At 41.4% G+C, this 21353-nt stretch overlaps 1 protein-coding gene across 2 annotated transcripts in view; it reads right to left on the bottom strand.

Moving 5' to 3' along the window:
• The window catches only part of CORO1C (coronin 1C), a 48611-nt gene that overhangs the window by 26813 nt on the left and 445 nt on the right, over window positions 1-21353 (bottom strand). The window contains exons 2-3 of one of the 2 annotated variants that reach the window (XM_018560812.1): window positions 20822-20832; window positions 13337-13536 (exon numbers count right to left, since the gene is read on the bottom strand). In XM_018560812.1, the coding sequence (XP_018416314.1) occupies window positions 13337-13531 (195 nt within the window). In that variant the 5' untranslated portion in view covers window positions 13532-13536; window positions 20822-20832. The remainder of the gene's footprint in view (window positions 1-13336; window positions 13537-20821; window positions 20833-21353) is intronic. The other variant, XM_018560819.1, reaches the window with a different exon arrangement.

Here is a 21353-nt window from a genome sequence, read left to right on the forward strand (position 1 = left end):
ATACAGCATTAACAGGACCTGCAGTGGAAACTTCAAAAGGGTTCTAAAATGCCCACACACACAGTCTATGTACATATAGCTCTATCCTATTCAGTGGAAATCTGCATCTAGACTGGAAAAGCAATTGCTTCTGAACTATAATCAGGACAGATCTTTACCCGTTCAGCCTGGCACATTTATTTAAATACACCTTGTAAAAAAATGTATATAGATATATAGATATAGATATATATCCATATATAGATATATACACACATACCATTTGTCTGTGTGTATATATAATATATCTTTACTTTGAACGGGTCGGAAGATTAATCCACAAGGTTTGCAGCAGTGACAGCGATAGTCTTAATTTTTGCCATACTTTAAGTAGAAAAACCTGATTACACTATTGTCTGTGGTCATTCCACAAACATATACACATAAATGTAATACGGAACATCTGTTAAAAATGCTGCTCACTCAGAAAAACAATCTTCATATGAGTAATAAAAAAAAGAAAAGATCATTTGGACTTGCTAACTCAGGAACACACAGAATGAAGGTTTGGAGAGGACAAGTCAGCATCTGCCCACTTCCTGTGCAATCCAGGTTTGTAAAGCTGCATTACACAGAACTGACTCCCTAACACAGCGAGGAGGACTGTAGGAAGAACGGATACTATTGTGGCTGTGCAGGCGATCATTCAAGGATCTAGTCTATGAGTATGCATATTGCCTCCTCCCCTCAGGTCCACACCACAGCACTCCCTAAGCCCAGACAGTAAATTTTACCATATAAGGCCATGGATGATTTGAACCCTGACAGGCATACAATCCCTGCTCCCTGCGCTGCGTGCTCATTGGCTGCACTGTCTCCGGGCTGCGATGACAAGTCTGGGTGTGTGCTTTGTAGGCATAGACACAGCAGCGTGGTCATTTAACCATTTCTCTCCTACTCTAGATGGAAAAAAACCACGGGCGGTTTTTAGTCCAGTTACATGAATTGCAGGGCAGGCTAGACTTTTTATTTTTCTAACATGCAGCACTTGCAGGGTCAAACCGTAAAAATCACACATCTGAAAAGAAAGAAAAAAGCTTCTGTGACCATTTCTAGGGAAAGCGATCTTATCACAGCAATTTTAATTATATTTATCACAATGGGTTTGGAGATGTTGACCCTCGAGTACTAAAGCAGATGGGAAAACCCCAGACATCTGAGGAAGGCCTGCAGAACTGGATTTCAGCTGGATAGCATGGACATGCGTGACCACTTGAAGCCCGGGGTGTTAAGTCCCCTTCCTGGCCAGACCATTTTTCAGTATTCAGCGCTGCCGTACTTTGACATATATCCGGCATGCAACTCCGTACTGAAATAAATGTTATATTATTCTGGGACATGGGAGGGATTTATCAAAACTGGAGCAGCTGCCCATGACAACCAATCGGCTACTAGCTTTCAGTTTCAAATCTTAACTGAAGAGAGAAGCTGATTGGTTGCCCCGGGCAACTACTTCAGGTTCGGTCTGCTCCAGTTTTGATAAATTCCTCCACTGAGCTTTCTTTTGGTGGTATATAAAATCACCAGTTTCTTTTTTTCTATATAAAAGATAAGTACAGAAAAAAAGAAAAGAAAAAAAGAAAAAAACAGATTTCCCCATGTTATGTTATGAAACATTCATTACCCAATTTTTTAATAAGATGGGGTTGTTGGTTCAATAGACTTCAAACATGTCACACCTTAAAAATTGTGTGCGCCAGTAAAACCGCCAAAAAAACAAAATTGCCCATAGGTGACGCTTTAAAAGCTTTTACCGCTCATTTAAATTTAGTTTTAACAGTGATTAATGGCCCTAGAATTATTGCTTGCATGCTGTTTGTTCTGATACAGAAAGTGTGGCGCAATTGTAGTTTCTGCACATAGGCGCAGCCAACGCGTGTTTAAGTTTGTATGTGCGTGTATGTGGGACTTTAAAACTGTTCAATATGCGACTAATTTTCTCTTTTTTTTGTACACTTCACTTTATTGCCATCACCGACGGGCTAACATGCCCCCTAAGTGATAGTACAGATACCGTGACAGGTCCCTTTTTATGGAGGGATCAGGGGTCTATTAGACCGCTAATGTCACCAAGGGACCCCAAAGAAGCAGATAAAGCAGAGATCTGCTTCGCTTGACATCTCCTGGGTACAGCAGCCGGAGAAGTGACAGGCTAAAACAGGAAAAGACGAAATACACATCACTTCCGGGTCCAGAGATTGGAAAGGAGATCAGCCGGTAAACGTGTGCTGATCTCCCTCTGATCCAGCCACAGAGACCCAGTCCTGGGCCCACACGGAGGACAAAAGTACTCATTTTGTCTTGGGGGCAAGAGATGAGAAATACCCAATCCTTGGTACAGCCAGGCTGCTAGACCGGTCTCTGCAGCCTCTTCTCCCCCAGGCTCCAGTGGTCTAAGGACCAGTGATGTCATCACATCTAATGCAGTTCATTAGAACGAGGAAGCCGAGGGACATTCCACCACTGACGCAGAGGGGGAGACAGGCGAGTGCCGTCTGCTGCAGAACGGAAGATCTGGGATTATTTCTTTATTTTCGTCCCTAGACCAAAACGAGCAGTGCGGGGGGTAGCCCCACCGCAAAGATTTTAAAAATCCAGCCATTCTTCTTTAATGTATACCTTTACCACAAACAAAAATAGAAACAGGAATGTTTTCTGCACATAAAGGTTGTATACAAGTTTCCCTATGTACATCAGACCCTCCAAATCGATACTTATTATATACACACACACACACACACGTTTATCCCTAGACAGAAACAAGCAAAATGTTCAATAGATGTCAAACATTTATAAATGAGAAGTATGAAGAGAATATGAGGAAGTGACCCAAATGTCAATTCTGCCTTCCTGTTACAGCAAGCCACAGTCTCCAAAGAGTTTGCTGTGCACGCAAATCCATATATACTTTTTCCTGTGCTTGCAGATTTCCTGCTCTCTGTAAAAAGAACACAACCATCACTTTACCCCAATACATCATCCACTGCATTACCCCAGGCATTGCAATCCAGAAAACACAATTGCAGGTAAAAACAAACCAGGAAGCCTTTCTAAATAAAATCTGCAAGAACCTCACCCATTTACAAAAAGCAAGATGTCAGAGTACGGCTTAGATTGTCATGACATATGCAGACTGAAAGTTCACATTCTACACCTACTGCTGGAAACGTAGCACATAACAGATTGCCTGAAAGCCTGGGTGTGCATGAGGATTCTGGTAGCCCCAACTGCCTGAAACCCCCGTGGTGTGCATGAGTATTCTGGTAGCCCCAACTACCCGAAACCCTGTGGTGTGTGTGCATGAGTATTCTGGTAGCCCCAACTACCTGAAACCCTGTGGTGTGTGTGCATGAGTATTCTGGTAGCCCCAACTACCTGAAACCCTGTGGTGTGCGTGCATGAAGATTCTGATAGCACCCGAAACCCTGTGGTGTGCATGAGGATTCTGATGGCACCCGCTACCTGAACAGCCAATCACTAGCACTGATGGAGGAAGAGCGTTACATGCTCCCCGTTAAAAGAAATTTGGATTTGCTTTAATAGTGGGCCCAGTAGCATTCCTTAAAAAAACCCAAAGAAAACAGATTGTTCTGGCACAACTACATAGTCACTGGAAGGCTCATCTTACACTGCATTTTGACAGCCGCTCCTGCAGTGTATTACAAAGCAGTTACCGGCTGTTACTTTGGAATTTGGTCACTCAGAATGGACATAATAGATGTGTCCTAAAAAACTTTGGTTAGTTTTTTTAGTACATCTCTCAAGTTCAAAATTCAAGTGGTTAATAATCCTGTATTACAAAAAAAGCTTCCCCCAGATCTACTGTATGGAAAAATCAGGAAGGAATCGTATAACTTTCACCTGTAATTCTGCTTAAATAGACACTAGCAAACATGTGCCCGCTCCAGAACAGGAAATGTTGAGGATATAACAAACAATGCTAAATAAGTGTTCTAGCAGGCAGGATATGCAGGAGAGGAGTGCAGAGGGCATGACAGTGGGAAGTATGTGCCGGAGAGAAGTGCAGAGGGAATGACAGCAGGAGTGCAGGAGAGGGATGCAGAGAGCAAGACAGTGGAAAGTATGTGCAGGAGAGGGATGCAGTGGGCATGACAGTGGGATGTGCAGGAGAGGAATGCAGTGGGCATGACAGTGGGATGTGCAGGAGAGGGATGCAGGGGGCATGACAGTGAAGTATGTGCAAAAGAAAAGTGTGGGCGGCATGACAGTAGGCAGTACGTACAGAAGATGATTGTGAAAAGGTATGACAGTGGGCAGGACCCTAACTACACATTATGGGGCCCCTCTGCGTCACTTGATTATAACAAAGTATGTCTAAACCAAGGACAGGTAGCAGGAGAACAGTGATCATACCAGTACATTACTAGGGACCAGCACGGTGGAAAAAGTTGTCAGTTAAGAGGAGCCATTATTGCATGGAACTTTTGACATTTTCCAGCTGACCACTCTGTCCTTAGCAGCTCACAAGTCTTTAGCACCTCTGACCTCAGAGATCAGTGTAAGTTCTATATCATCCCACCATTGCAGCAAGAATAAAGAAAAAGGAACAAAAGTCGAGTTGTGGTAGCAATAATAATTACCATTACACTCTACTCTATAACCTGAACACAAACATATCTTATCTGTGTATCACTCGGCTGTAGACCCTCAAATCATCTCTGAATTGGTGCCGACACTGTCCTTCCTTCTGGAGGGTGGCTACTTTTCTTCTCCATGGTCCCTGTGTGTGTGATATAAAGTAGGCACCACTCCAAGTTCATGCCCATGATGGACTACAGTCTCAATATTAGTAAACTGAACATGAGATTGTAGTCCATCACAGGAGTGAGCTTGGGAGCGGTGCCTACTTTATAACACACACACAGGGACCATGGGGAAGAAAAGTAGCCACCCTCCAGAAGGGACAGTGATAGCACCAATTCAGAGATAATTTGAGGATCTACAGCTGGGTAATAACCGGATATGATACATTTTTGTTAATCGTTAAGGTAACTTGAATGCATTTAAGATTCAACTGCTTGCCAGGATAAATCAGAAGTTCTGAGGGCAATAAATCTACACCACGAAGACAGCTAAATAAATTATCCTTATTGCAGACCTACAACTGGAATCTAGGGACAACAATTCTGAAGTCTTCTCCTGTGCTACTGAGGTCAACTGTTCTTGAATGGAAATGTCAACGCGTGTACAGAGTCCGTGTCAACAGAATTCTCTGCAATCCTTAGAGAACTATGCGGCGAGTGCTTTTGACTCACCTCATAGTTCTAGCCGACAGCTACAGCTCGCGGTATACTGAGCCTAGGGTGACGGGAGGACGCTAGTTTGCGTCCTCCCGTTACCCTAAGGAGAACTATGGGGGAAAGCCTTAACCCCAGTTCTCCTTTAATGATACAGTACTGGATTTGTGTTACCTTCATATGCACACAGGTTTTTGAAGTTTAATTTGCCTCATGACCACCAATGGAGCTCCTTTTCACCCCTAGGCCCCACACCAACCCCGTGGGCTGCTATAGCTATTGTTATCCCACCGACAGTGGGCATTACATGCAGGAGAAGACTGTGGCGAATATGAAAGCGGGAACAACAAATCTTTTGACTCACAAAAGGGTGGTTATTGATCTTTCCATAATTAGTAGCAAAATCACTAAAAAATACGGTCATGGTCATACAGATGAATAATGGGGTAAAGAAAAGTGCCCCATAATGCATTTGGTAACCATTTACAAAACTAAAGATAGAGCAGTATGTGAGCTGAGCTCTTCACACTGATTGTTTTACAGACAAGTAATACAGAATAAAATTGGTGTCCAGAAAAAGCAGGTTAAAGGCAATGGAGGTGGCAGGAATTCCGTAGTACCACAGACTGAAGGTGGTGGGGAGCATACTTAAACAGGAGACATTAGTAGAACTGGGGACAATGGAGGTTGAAAAGGAGACACCAAAATGTATTAGTAGCGATTGTGTCATGGAGTACAGACAGTGGAGGTAGTGCTGGATTATGCACTGAATAAGTGTGAGGGGTTATAACAAACATTGGAGACTGAGTGGTGAGGGTTAACACATGTGCAAAGCAGAGGGGTTATTAGACATGAGCTGGGGACTGACTGCTGAAGGGTAAATGCATATGCAGAAGAATGGGTTCTGAGGAGTTAACATAAACGAGCTGGACACTGGGTGCCAAGTCTGTCACATGCATGCTTGGAGCTCAGCACTGAGGAGATAATGAACATGGGTCGAGGACTAGGTTTTAAGGGGTTATAGCACCTGTGCTGGGCTCTTAGAGGTAATGCTTATATTCTGGGAACAGGTCACTGAGGGGGTACATGCGCATACACCAAAAATTGATAAAGTGTTAATGCATCACAAACTGCAAAAAGGACCCCGAGGGATTAACACTTATAAATAGGGGGGACTTGGTTACTGATGGGTTAATGCTCATACTCTGCTGGTGTAAAACTGGCTAGAGAGCTTTGTGTACTCGAGGGGCCATCTATCTGCTGGTATGGATACTCGGAAGTGATGTTGGCGCTGGGAACAGGATACCAGCAAACAGTCCTAGACCACATGCTGAAAAAGCAATGAGAATGTTGCGTCTGTTGAACCTCCAAGACTGTCTGGTCCCAGTGTGCAAAGTCTATGGGGAGGACATGGACAGCATTCAATATGCAGTTAGTGTGGTAGGATTGTGTGACTGTAGACTGAGAAGTCTCTGGAAAGTAAAATGGAGAGTGTGTGCTAGAGAAGGTATGCAGGAGAAAGACCTTTGTGTGTGTTGCAGGTGGGATCCCACTGGAGAAGGACCAGAAAGAGGCGGATTTGCACAGTGGCAACATGAAAGTAGAATTTGGAAATTATAGAATATATACTGGATATATGAAAATGATAGGATATTCTGGAGGTAAATGCATTCTTCTGCAAATATCTATGGTTCGTTAAACTTGGTTAGGACAGGGCTGAACAAATCCCAGGTAGCCAATGCTTCTAAAAATGAAAGCTGGCATCTCACTTCTGGGGTTCTCTCTAGGTGTTGTCAATGGAGACGCTTCTAAAATAAATCCTGCTGTTTCTGTCCGCCCCTGAGGAAAAGAGTTTATGAATACCGAGCCCCAGGTTCAAAAGTAGGCAGCGGTGTATATATTTTGTGTACAATATGGGACATGCAAATTTAGAATAAAGCTACGTTCAGCTACAATGTCTGAACACTTATTTGCCTTAATTTGGCTACCGGTCATAAAAGATTATAGAACACATAAAAAGTAAACTGGAATAGTGCTACAAAAATAGCAAAAAGCCTGTTTAACAAGAAAGAGAACGCAAGGAAATGTCACAAAGCCCCCCTATTGGTATCGGTGGAGGATGTACCATCACCTCAGAATGACATATCAAGAATATATGGGGGGGAGGGGGGGGGAGCACATCATTGGGATTTTTTGCAATATATTAGTCAGATAAAAACATGTCTAAAATCTATAGATTTGTAGTCACTTTTTCCTTAAATCCATATGAAAGAATCTAAAGCGGATAACTCTTAAAGACAAAATAGAGAAACCTCCCCTTTTACATATCTACCATTTTTCAGCTGCGTCTTGGTGTTGATTACATGTTGGAACCACGATGGACTAGACTTGTTTGTGAACCGATTTCAATTCAGGAGAAAAAGCAGGCTATGCAATCAGCAATTACAGAATCGTTTGAGCAATCCGTGTGTCTATAAACCCAAATACACCGAGGCAAGCAATGGAACCCCAGGAGACATCCAAGGGGCAGCACCAAATGTTAATGTCATTTATTGCAGATCAGCAAGAAGTTAATGTTTATGTTGCCAGCTTTAGATTACTGGCTAGGATTTTAATGACAAAAAAAATAATGAAAGATATGGATTTTAGATCTTGTGTTTATCGAACTATTATCTTGATACCCAAAAATCCCAAGGTGCTTTTTTTGTCATAAATCTTTACTAAGAGCTTGAAATGACACTGCAACTGTGCTAGTGTGTCTGAGGTAAATGGAAAATAAATAACCATACCTGAGTTGGTCTGAACCAACCAGTCCATGGAGCAAAATGGGACTATGCACCCTGATGATTTTAGACTTCCATTGTTTATTTTGCACACACATCAGGGCTTTGCGAGCACACAGAAGCATTACCATCATTTTAGCATTCTATATATCAAACACTTACGAAAATCTCTTGAAAAACTAGAATTTCCAGTGACACTAATTTTATAGGCCACAGGGGATATAAAAAGTATGTCTCTTCATGTGTTACTATTAGTGATAATGAACATAATGATAGACTTTGTTGTGCCGCAAATGTTATGTATTCCAATAATGAAATCTATAATCCATGATAAAGGCCAACTTGTTAACCTTTTGTGCCCTTTAAAAGGACACACATACGGGTGAGGCCTTTAGAAGCAAGAAACAAAAGGGACCATTAAACCTTCATCTCCCAAGGAACAAAAGATATTACCAAGAAGGGTTTGAGCAATCATTAACTTGCACATGCAAGAATGAAACATACAATGAATAGAAATGCATATCATATACATGTGTGCATCTCACATGCAGAAAAGTATGCATGTTTTTAGAGGCCATATAATACAGTATGAAATTCAGATGCCTACCTCAAATCTAGGCGCCACGAATATTAATGGGAAGCATGGAATATGTGTAACACACAGGACAGATAAAAAGGAGTGCCCACTGGTAAGAGTCGTTCGCCATTCCACCATTCTGTATATGAATAAACCGGGATGTGGCAACTGGTAACGCCCATCATGTCAACAAGAAAGCTGCGGTGTACTGATTGCACAATTGCTGTATTTCCACAGTGCTGATCATCTTAAAGGCTATGTTTACCTTTCTGACCATTTTACACCCAAACAAGGTCGAAACGCAACCCCCCACCAATGTTTCAAGCAGATAACAAAAAGGTAACATTTTTTTAAAGCCTAGTACTGAAAAAAAAAAGCCTGATGAATTTTTACCAAGAGCTTTAAATGATGCTTCCACTGTCTGAGGTGCGTGGAAAAGAATACGGTCTATGTTGGTCTGAACCAACCAGCACATCAAGAAAAACTGGGCTATGCATCCTGATTTTATTGTAATTCTACTATTTGTATTTGCAGAGAATGTCACTTTACTCTGCATGAGCAAAGATCATTTCTTGTAACCCTAAGGCTGGGTTCACACCTAGGCGTATTAAATATGCGCGCTTGTCGCGATTCGCGGTAAAAACTGCGCGACAAACGCCCGTTTCCCAGGGCTACTTGGCTGTATCCCAATGGAAGCGCGAGACCAAAACGCCCCAAAGAAGTACATGTACTTTTTTGGGCGTAGGCCGTTTTGTATCGCGTTCGGATGGGCGGAAATACGGCAAGGTGTGAACCAGACCCATTGAATACAATGGGATTTAGATGTTTGAGCGTTTTGTAGAGCGTTGAATGCGCTACAAAACGTTCAGGTGTGAACCAGGCCTTATACTCCCCTCACCTACCTTTACCACTCCATCCTCTGCAATCAGCGATGAACAGTTCACATGCTCCCTCCCACCCAGCGGTGCAAGGGGGGACTAATGTCCTTCATAAGCTGACAGTATCTTTTTAAAGTTCTGCCGTGAATTTTGGGGAAGTGTATGAACATATAGTTTGAATAGAGAGAGCTAGACAGCAAGTTTTTTTTTTGCCGTGTGCCCCTTCTAATTGGCCTGGTGGGTAAGCTACCCAATGGTGACACCTATTCGAGTGACAACGGTCTAAGCTGGGAACTGCCCTCACTTTGGGGACGTTTCTTGCTTCCTGGAGAATGTTCTCATTTCCTCTTGCAACTCCAGGATTGGAAGTTGAGAAATCTCCCCAGGGCACTTTTAAGCCTTCTGTAAAGTTTTGACTATAGATCCAGGACATCCTTTTCTACATATGCTGCAACAACTTTTCAGGTTTCACTCCTTCTGCTTTCTTTGTTCCCAGACAGTTAGTCCATATGTTCTGCTCAGCCTGCGTAGGAAATCCTCAAAGACTTCTATATGGCACAGCTACTTCAATTTAAAAGATCCAGAGCACAGCAGGTTGAACATCAAGGAGAACTTTGCTAGATATGTGGCATTGAATCTCTGAACTCCACTTGCCTCCCCACTTGTCATAACATGCCAACATGTGTCTTAGGCTACATTCACACTTGCTACTTGCATTTTTGTCCTCTATAGGCAGAGGAAAATGTCAGGCTAGATGCTGTTTTTATTGTATTAGATGCTTTAAATGACGGATATTTACATGGGTCTGTGCGTTTACACACGTGTGTTTAGATAAATCTGGTACCAATTCCTGGCAATAAAACGTGTTAACTCGCGTTTGCATGTGTTTCGGTGTGTTTACAAGCTCAAATCGATTCTAAAATAGAACCTGACTTCTATTTTTTGGGAAAATACAGATAGTGCACATAAAAGCATCTAAATGCAAGGACCGAATAGATCCACTAGAAATCATTAGATGCATATGAATGCATTTGCAAAAGCTTTTAAAGCGCATATAAAAACACATCGTGAATGTTGTCTTAGAGTTTTCCCTTAAGTGGACTAGCATGACACTCATCACCTCAGGCCTCGCTTCCACTTTTCTTTACACTTTTTGGGAAGATCCTGGGAACAATAAAAGGAATCCAAATTTGATGAGACGATCCTGGAGCAGGATCTTGCAAGATTTGGGATATTCCCCACAATCATGCTGGAAGGATGGTAACATCACCCTCTGCAGTGTGGAAGCCAGTGGTCTGGCAAGTATATGAATTTTCCCCTGCAGGTCTATTTTCTAATACTATAATGCAGCAAATTAAAAGGGGTAGCGAGTTGTATACAATGAGGAGGAATACCCCCACAACCTAGGCGCCAAGAGTGGAAGCTGGGGATTCTGATATTTTACTAGCTTTTTCCCCACAAGGTCTGCCTCTTGACACATGTGTTTTTTACTGAAATCAATGGAAAGGCAAGCATGATAAAATACATGGGTGTGCATCCAGCTTTAATGAAAGGCCCTTGATTTATATTCTTGTACCTAGAGAAGGATGCTAGCTAAATAAGCCTGTTTATTGAATAATGTCTTGCATTACTCTATATATTCCTTTCAGTGGCACACTACATCAGTGGTAGAGGGGAAAGGTAGAGCACAGATTAAGGAAAGGTGTGGCAAGCATGGGAATTGGAGGTAGTAGCAAAGACATGATAGAGTGAAATGGTAGAAAAAATGCATCGTTTGGTGGGGGAATCAAGGGAGAATATGAGCATGTTTGCAAGGATGGGAAAGAAGAGCAGGATCAGATTGGTGGGGGTAAAGAGGAAAGAAGATTTCTTTACCATATAGAAGATTGTCCGGCCACATGTCTAAGTGTCCTTTAGAATGCTTTGGCAGCAACAGCACAATCACCATTGTGTAGGTGAGCTTTTTTTTCCCCCACCCTAAGCTATTGCTGCGCTACCATTGCTGACAGACATCTGCAGAACATCAGTCTAGCAACATTGGTACAGGTATTAACACACCATACAGTTGGTGAATATGGAGACATAAAGATGCAGCCGGGACCTAGCTAACCCAAGTCTCTGTACATAAGAAAAAACAGTGAGGGGAATTTATCAAAACTGGAATAGAGAGAATCTGGAGCAGTTGCCCATGGCAAACAAACAATCTGCTTCTCTCTTCAGTTAAGATATGAAAATGAAACAGATGCTGATTGGTTGCCATGCGTAACTGCTCCAGATTTTGATAAAATTCCCTTCAGTATGTATGTATTTTTAGGACTGCCACGTTGTGAGCACATTTAATTCTGTGTGCGTGTATAGAGGGGGTTTCAAACATCTACAATGCTGTAGGAGCCATTATTGCGAAGGTGCTGAGACTGAGGAGGAGGGACATGGCACCGCAGAATAGACTATTAATAGTTCTAGTTAAAAAAAACTACAGAAATATTTAAAAAAAAAAAAAAAAAATCGGATCTGAACGACATTACCACCTGAAAGCTGTGCACATACATAGTAGCAGGCTGCTACTATAATTCTGCACAATGCTGAAGGCCAACGCTACACACAAAGACATTGCAATGGTGCATTAATGGACTAGATCACGCAAAACCTTCTCTCAGCGAGATCTCGCCTCACTAAAAAATTTTTATAGCAGTTCCCAGCATCATAATGAAAGTATCAGATTCAAGTATCTGTTTATTAAAAACTACAGATAACCCATCAATAAGACATATGTTGGCTTTATAATGGTCACGGCAAATGTGCACAAACAGGTGCTCCAAACACTGAGCCCTATAAAATATAGGTTTGACATTATATAGTTTGTCAACAACTAAGGGAAACTGAATGATCAGATTTTAGTATAATTGTTACAAGCTGAAGAGCCACTCTTTATTCTCCTAGGCATATTTAGATTATCTTTAGTAGCAAACTAATGTGATGTGCATAAGAAATACATTTTGATTAAAAAAAAGCCATGGTTTCAGAGCTCCAATTTAGTAGTTACCAAGTGGTTCCCAATGCAGTCCAATACTTTCTTTTGAGAATGTATTAAATACTGCAGAGGAAAAAAATATGGAACAGTCTTTTAAGTTCCATAAATTATATAGTTAAAGAAAATAAACTGCTTATGCATTGATCTTTGAACTGCCATTGTAAAGTGATGTCAGCAACGCTGACTTCTTCCCTGGGGCAAAGAAAGAGGAATTTCCTACTGAAGTCAAATACTTGTTGGACTACTCCCCTGCACATGTAAAGGAGTTGAAGCAATATATGCTTTTTAGGCTGGTACTAGAAAAGGTTAGATATAATTACACGACTAAATACAATACAGCAGAGATATAAAGAAATCATAATATTCTTACCAGCTAAAAGTACAATAATTCATTAATAATGAAAGTAACTATGCTATTTAGAGTGGATAACAGCATAAAGACTAATTAAAAAAAACATTTCCAGCAAGTGGTAATCACATCTTTTTTTTGTCTAGAGCAATATGATGAAAATAAATGAAAACTGCATCATGAAAAAAAAATATGGAGTCTGCCATCCCTTTCTGAAATGCTACTTTTCTGGTTTTCACGTGAATTTGTCAGTACTCCAAGTCACTGAACCAAAGACAAGCATGCAGACTTTTTTCAAACGTCCTAACCTGTGTTTTCTCTTACTTCCTCATCTGTATACTAGCTCCGGGTCAGTTTAGCAATGGCAGCCCCTGCATTTCTATTATGACAGGTCTACTTTAACCAGCTTATTTCAACTTACCTTCTGTAATGGCAATACCAAGAAGGCTCCCCCACCACTGGCTTCAATTATTATGGCAACAAATTTGGGATTTACAGCACAAAAAGAGCTGTCCCAAGTAACACGGGAAACTCTGATGTCATCATAGCACTGGTCATTCTTCAGTGCCTGTCCGAAGACATGCCGGAACTTGCTTTGTCGCACCACACGCCTCATGGTTTCTGGGGGAAAAAAAAGGGAAGAGTCTTAATACTTGGAGAGCAATAATTAAGAGGGCTACACTTTAAAATAACCCTGACAACTGACCCAACCAGTGACTGCAACTCATTTTAGATTAATTTCCAAATAATTCCATGAACAGTATCTTTAAAACTAGTGGTTGCAATGCACAGAGCCTGATATCACTGAAACCAAGCACCTACATATGCTTTAACGTACCTTTTACAGAGCTCTGGGGCTTCTTAATCTCAGGAGACTATTTAACACATCCCAATATCAGTTTAATAGTTGAGCTCTGACCTTTTCCCTCCTAAGCTTCAGTACTGGCCTATCCCTGTGGGGGGTTTGCACCAGAAATCAGTAGGGTGCAGGAGGCACAGACCAAAGCTTACCTAAGTTGGTATTAGCAAAATAGTGTGCCAAGGTTTTTAGGGCCCAACGTGACCCACCTTTAGAAGCCTGTATTCCGTGTGCACATGCTGTGTTCTAGTTTTAAAGTAACCTCTAGTTTACTTTTTATATTCTAGCAAGGTAAAAACATACAAAGCACAGCATGAAGACAGAATTAAACTAATTATGCTTAAAATGCGATGGTGGCCTCCCTCAGGGAGATAAAGCACTGTTAAACGAGGACACATTAGTAGCTAAATTATAATAGCCACAGACATAAAATGTCAGACAAGTGATCAGCCCAATAACCCATCAAAACATGCCAGATTATGCCTAGGGAGGGTGGTCAGCTCCCCACCCCCACCTCATCTCAGAAAAAAAGTGTGGTCACCTGGAAAACAGCCAGAGATCACTATTACGACAATTTCCGCAGCGCTTTACATAGAGCACATTCACATTAGTCTCTGCCCTCAAACAGCTTACAATCTAAGGCCCCTATCTCACATGCATATATACAGGGACAATTTAGAGAGGAGCCAAATAACCTTCCAGCATGTCGCTAGCTCCTCAAAGAATAACTGGCTGGGAGTGTCTGACTTCACACAAGACAAGATAATCACCCAATCAAGGTAATTTTGTATGATGTCAAATCTATCAAAGACAGTGTGACTGGAAAATGATTGGCCAACTTCAATCATGGTACAATACTGTAGATCACCATTCAAAAGATCATAAGCACGTCTGTCATTAAAGAAACTTGGGGGGTGCCACTGGAGGCCTCCTCTGGAAAATTCTAGCTGATCGAGGTCTACAACTAGAATCATAAAGCAGCTGTATCTGTGTTCTGCTATCAGAGGGTCTTCTCTAGAACTACTTCTATTTTCTCTAATGCAATGATGTGCTGTATGAAAATTATTTTATAATGCTAATATAGAAAGTTTAAATTGCATGATCTAGGAAAAGAGATGGGATGGAATGTGTTAAAATGCATTTAAATTATACTAATCTCTTCATAAGCTTCCTCTTGGAAACCGTGGAGGAAATGAACTATAGATAGGGAAGTGAGTAAAGATGCTGTAAAGCCATGGGATAAACAAGATACTGAAAGTATGCAACTATATGCTTCCGCTGTTTTAGGTATGGAACATTAGAGCATGCAACACAGTCATTTATGATTATTTAAACAAACACTGCAGACAGAGCCCATGGCCCACATCCACCCATATGGCTTCTGTATACCATAAAGTCATACTCCATTGGCAGGAAAGGGCAGAGACTGAAAACCAAATTTGTTTAAAAAATAAATATATATATTATATGTTAATTCCATGAACAGTATCTTTAAAAACTAGTGGTTGCAAAGCACAGAGCCTGATATCACTGAAACCAAGCACCTACATATGCTGTAACGTACCTTTTACAGAGCTCTGGGGCCTCTGAATCTCAGGAGGCTCTATTTAACAGATCCCAATATCAGTTTAGTAGTCGAGCTCTGGACTTTTCCCTCCTATTGAGAGTGGCAACACTACTCCTGTCCATCTTCTGAGTTGCCACGGTCTGTGAAAGCTCTAGTTTTACCCAAGGAGGAAGCCAGGCACACCCTCATTTCTTCCCTTCTAGCTGCCCTACGAGACAACTGAACGCCTTACAGGGCAGATCCAGCTGCACGATTGACAGTGCCTCCTCCAGGGAACCTCAACGTTATAAAACGGAGGCTGCGTATCCCCATGCAAAGAACTGGAACATCCTTCAGTGATTGTGGGTGCTCAATTGGATAGCTTAAATTAATTCACACATTTTGTGAACGTGCTCAAATCCTTTAGTAAATTAGCCTCAATATGTCCCGATTCAGATTACTCCTACAGTCTAACCACAAAGTGAATTAAAAAACCAAAAACTTACTTTTAGATGGCAACAATATAAAATGATTGACCTTTCAATACCACCCCTAGTCTGCGTGTAGGACAGGGGAGGACAAATGAATACAGTATGGAATTTTCAAGGTCTAGTCTGTCCAATCCAGGAAGCAGCAGGATTTTTTTTTTAGATGTCAGATCCATTGACAACTAGCGTAAACCTCAAAAGCCAGGAGCCACTTATGATTTTTTGAGAGCACTGGCTAGCTGGCTCCTGGGATTTGTCCCAGGATATAGATAATGTACGATATATGTAATGTGTGCATAAAGGAAGGTAGAGAACGTGTGTGCAAGAATGTACTAAAGTGAAAGAGGATGTGCATATTGTGAAATACAAAATAATCCATCTGGTTTAGTCAAGAAATGTCTGATCTATGCATATTTTGCCAGTAATGTCGAGTTAGGTCATGCTAACCTCACACAAAAAAAAAAAAAAAAGGATTTATCGCAAACCCAAGCAAACATACATCGACAAAACATATTTGAAAGCTTTTTGGCTAGAATTCTTTAAAGAATCAGTCCAGCCAAAACAGAAATTTTAGTTATAGGCAGGATCTGGTGGCAATCTTGCTTCTAGCTTTTGGTATATTCAGCAGACAAAAAAAAAATCCGTCTGGTAAGCCCAGTCACAATTCTGCAACCAAATTATTCCTCCTGACCGTTCTTGTTTTTTCCTCTGCAACAGAAAACAGAGTGGGGTTGCCAAGTTATTTTACCCAGCAGGTGTGTAGACTAGGACACACAAGAACAGATGTTTCCAAAATTATCTCAGGAACATCATCAAGGATTAGTTTTAGGTGAATTGACCATTAATAAAATTTGATTCATGCGTCAGGCATTCTATTGCACCAGTAGGAGGTCAAAAAAACATAAAAAGGGTTCAAATATGTAGTATAAACAATAAACTGGCACATTGAAAGAAACATCATTGGTAGTTCACGCAGCCAAGCAGATATAAGATTAAGTGCCTTCACAAAAATGGGTACATTCACATATTAAAGATTTGCTAACTTATAGGGCATATTTAGAGTAGTTAGATTGTAGTATCATTGCACTTCCTGACAAAGGACTGGGCAATGTGAAATCATTTAAAGGCAATACTGCCTCTGACAGTCTCATGTGCTGCTGACTTCTCATGAAGGCTTAATGAAGTTGCTTTACCCAAGGACTTCCAGTGCCAGCATCTACCTGCTTTATTCATTGGGGATTGGTGCTTTCTTCACCTATTGCTTTTTGATTATTACCCCACCAGTTATTAAAGCAATCATTGGAGCAGCTATGGCATGAGGAAGCAAAGACCCACTTCTACCAAGATGGCTGACTTGACACAAACAAAACATTAGCTCAACTGTGCCACAGGCAATACTGGTGACTTTCTTAGCTGCCTCCACCCCCAACGCTTGCTTTTTTGAGGCACAGCTTCCATAAAACTGGTTCTCTTTATAGGTACCTTCCTGATCCTAGTCTGTGGCTCCTACATACTACACTAGTTTTTCCACCTTTGAATATTAGAAAAGAACCTCAACATATAAGATTCCATCAGTCCAAATCAAGGCTCTGGTTTCAAGCAGTCTCATTTCTATTAAACCAAATAAGATCAGGGCTGACTAAAACTGAAGAAAGCAGTGTGCATGGTTTTCATGACAACTTTCCAGGTGTAAACTTACAGTTTTAAGAACCACCATGAGCAGCGAGAAATAACTATACACCATTTCAGGGGTAGACAAAGAATAGTGCAGATTTCAGGGCCTAGAAAGTCCAATATAATGAACAGGTAGTTTAGGAGTCAGAGGGGGTGACCTTGCAATCACCCGTGTTACCTCCGCTCCTAACTTTAAGTTGTTAGGTGTACTGGCTACCTGACCATTATCAGATACTTATTTGAGCACAAGGGTATAAAATACTAGGCATCTCCTTTAATAAATATGTAGGACTAGTTCACATGCACGTGTTGCCTTGCTGTATTATTCAAACACAACGGCAATAGGATGCGTGGACCTTAACAAGCAGCATTGCAGTACGTTAGGATAAAGTCCTGGGATGCTGCACTTTGGTGGGACGACCCACATTTAGCCCATCAAGTTAAATGAAGCTACGACTGCAATGGAAAACGTTTTAAAATTACATCAACGTATGGGAACATATTTTTGGGTAGAGGTAATCTTACGGTAACAAAAATGCTTGCAAGAGGCATGAATTGTTATTTTAAAATAAAGCAAGACTGATTATATCAATTTCCCAAGATGCATCTGGACAGTTTAGCAACTTGTAAGAAGAAGCGCTTATGATCCAATTTGGTCAGATTTCTACCAACAATATACAGGTTTGTTTTTTGCACACTCTGTGGCAATCTGGCTGTTTGGGGGCCGCATATGGCACTGTGTATTGTTACTTTTAGACCGTAGGTAGACTTTAATAACACTAAACTCTGAGATCTAAATGTATTTTTCATTTTCCAAACTTGAGATGTTAGTATTCTAAGCATACATGAATGGCTAACACTGATGATGGGCAGATTCTCCAAATGAGTAACAGGAACAGATGTCCTGGCTTTGGTTAGGAACTGTCCAACAAAGACGTTCAAGCTGGATAGCTGCATGGAAGCAGTCTCTTCACATGATCATCGTTTCAGGCTGCCATCGCCATCCTGCTCACTGTTCTATGTGGTCTAAGGTTTACCATTCAAAGAAGTACATTTTCACCTATCATTCTGGAATACTGAGTACAAATATAAACTCTACAGTGAGTACATCAGCACAGTATTAACTTGCGTCACAGTTTGCATATAATGTTTTACAACCTTTTCCTAGAGGGCCTGTTCACGAGTTTCAGGTACTGATCAGGTCCAGTTTAGGTGCGGATCTGCAGACGCGTGCTATGCGTTTTTCTCGCGTTCCAGATAGATAGATATAGATATATATATATCTATTATTTTTTTGCTGGAGTGGGGCTGTCAGTATGTTAGCTGCAGTGCGTTTGACGCGTTTTCGGACCGTTTCCCGACCGAACAAAATGAGACACGCAGTATTTTTTCTGCCGTAACCCGAACGGACTGCGCACGTGAGAACTGTAGCCCATAAAACACATAGGGATACATTGGGATGCATTTTTAGCGCAGGAGCGTACGGATCAGGCCAGCACAGAATACGGACGTCGTGTGAACAGGCCCAGAAGGTTTCCACAAACAGCTATGCATACCTCTTGAAACACAAAGGCCTACAAGCTACTTTTAATTCAAACTTTCTGAAGTCAAAATTTTTACAATGATATAAAAAAATGGATTTGCCAATTGTTTTACTGCAATGGAAAGGAAAAAACTCCTTTGCCGGAGTAACATTATAATCTTGGCGATTTGATTTTAGTACACAGCCTATTAGAAGTTAAATTGTTTTACAAGAAATCAAAAGTATGAAGTCTGTTAAACACATGGAAATCCCATACAGACAACTGCGCTGATGTGGCACATCCCAGATGTTAGGTCATTTTTCACCGGGCGGCAAGAAGCATCACACATTTTTATTTAAAATAAAGGTGATCATAGACATAAGATGAGCACAGGCCAACACAGCTCATTTTAAATTAACATGACTATTCGCCTTGGACTACTCGAGTGCTGGAGGAATGCTGCAGTTGAGCAATGTGTGGCCCCCTTGGGACCATCTTAGTCCCAAGGTGGTATGAACCTGTGGTTTCCAATAAACATTTTCATTTGAACTGATGGACTTCTAAACAAAAAGGGCCTTGTGTACAATTAAAAACATAAAAGGCATCTCAATATACTGTTATTGCCCACAGTAACTATGAGCTATAAAAACATTTCTGTTCTGCCTGCAGACACGTTTGTATAGAAGGATCACAGTGCTGTTTTATAATGCTAATGTATGGAAGATCACACTGAGATATATTGAACTTGTGCTCTATAAAAAAAACTCATTTATAAAAAACGAGCTTTTCCTTTTAGTTCATGGGGAAACCTTGCAAAGCATTTTTTTTTTAAAAATAACTCTCCCTTCAATAGCTGTCTGACAAGTAGGAACATATCGGGATCGTCAGTTTCCTTTTTAAAAAGGGTCATGGAAAAAAACACTACAGAGGAATTTGCAAATGTATTTCCATCTCCTAATTTAAAAACTCATGCTTATCAACCTGCAACTTATCAAATGAAGATCTGATTACTCTTGGCTCACATACCTGAATGTTAACAAGGGAGTATAGTACAGGGTTAATGTACGCATGTTCTCACCCACACCCTTTGCCAATCAGTAGTGCACACAGAGTTAACATACCAAGAGCCAATAAAACACACCCTTTCCCGTCTCTGCAGAGGGTAAGGAACAAGGACTGAAGACAGTCCCCGACATAACTTATAATGCATTACATCCTGAAGCAATGGTAGTGGTAAAATACACCCCCAACGGTGCGAGACCTCCAGGCATCAACTTCCTCAACATTCCAACCACAGATCACACTCAAATGATTTGCAGCAGCCAAAACTGCTTTTCATGTGGGCCAAAACCTACTGTGTCCACACCATGACACTCATAAATGCGTCCATTCCTCCACGGCACCTTCCAAAGCAGCCTCTACTCCACGGCACCCTCAAAATAAGTCCATTCCTCCACAATACTCTCAAATGCTGCCTCTCCCCCACGGCACCCTCGCACGCGGCCTCTCCCCCACGGCACCCTCGCACGCACCCCAAATGGCACCCTCAAATTTTGTACTTTTGGAAAAAAATAATAATTCTACTACACAGCACCATGGAAAAGTATGTCAGAGCTGTAGCCAAGGAAGAGCCTGGTATGCTTATCTTGTGGCAGAATGCTGAGTGTTAATAGCCATCTTTGCAATCTGTACCGCTCTCTAATGAGGAGGGCTGTACCCCCACCCCAGGCACCTTGCAGTGTACACAAGGCAGCAACAGAAGGGATTAGATGAATAATTTATGCCAAAATAATATTCACGCAAGCATGTTACATACCACGGCTCCTCCTTCATTAGAATCCATGCAGGACACAAGAGGCAAGCAGGGAACAGAAAGAATGATAGTTAGGACATTTGACCTAAAAGGCATACATACCTACATCACAGGCAGACAGAAGTTACACGGATCAGGAACAGCTGTCCATCTATAGCTGCATATTTAGACACATGTATGTGTACATGGGTATAAATGGGGTACATTCCAGCATTTTGGGAAAGTGCAACTGGTTTATGTTCTTTTCATACCAAAACCCTAGACTGTATCCTGGTATGAATGCAGCACAACTAGAGCCATTATTTAGCCCATTGTCTCCTGTATAGTCTCAGCCCGACACATGCAAGCCTTCATGCTGCACACCGATCGCTGCTTGTATCGCCTATGTATCATCGATATAACACACCCTTGCTGCAGGCAGCCCAGCGGTGTAATAGGCATGGCAGGGGTATGGGGTAGAAGCACAGAGCAGGCATGAGCTCATTGAATCCTGATGTTAGTCACAGCCGATCATCAATGAGATCAAAGATAAGGC

This window comes from Nanorana parkeri, unplaced genomic scaffold, assembly GCF_000935625.1.
Source record: "Nanorana parkeri isolate BGI_ZX_2015 unplaced genomic scaffold, ASM93562v1 scaffold18, whole genome shotgun sequence".
NCBI lineage: Eukaryota > Metazoa > Chordata > Amphibia > Anura > Dicroglossidae > Nanorana > Nanorana parkeri.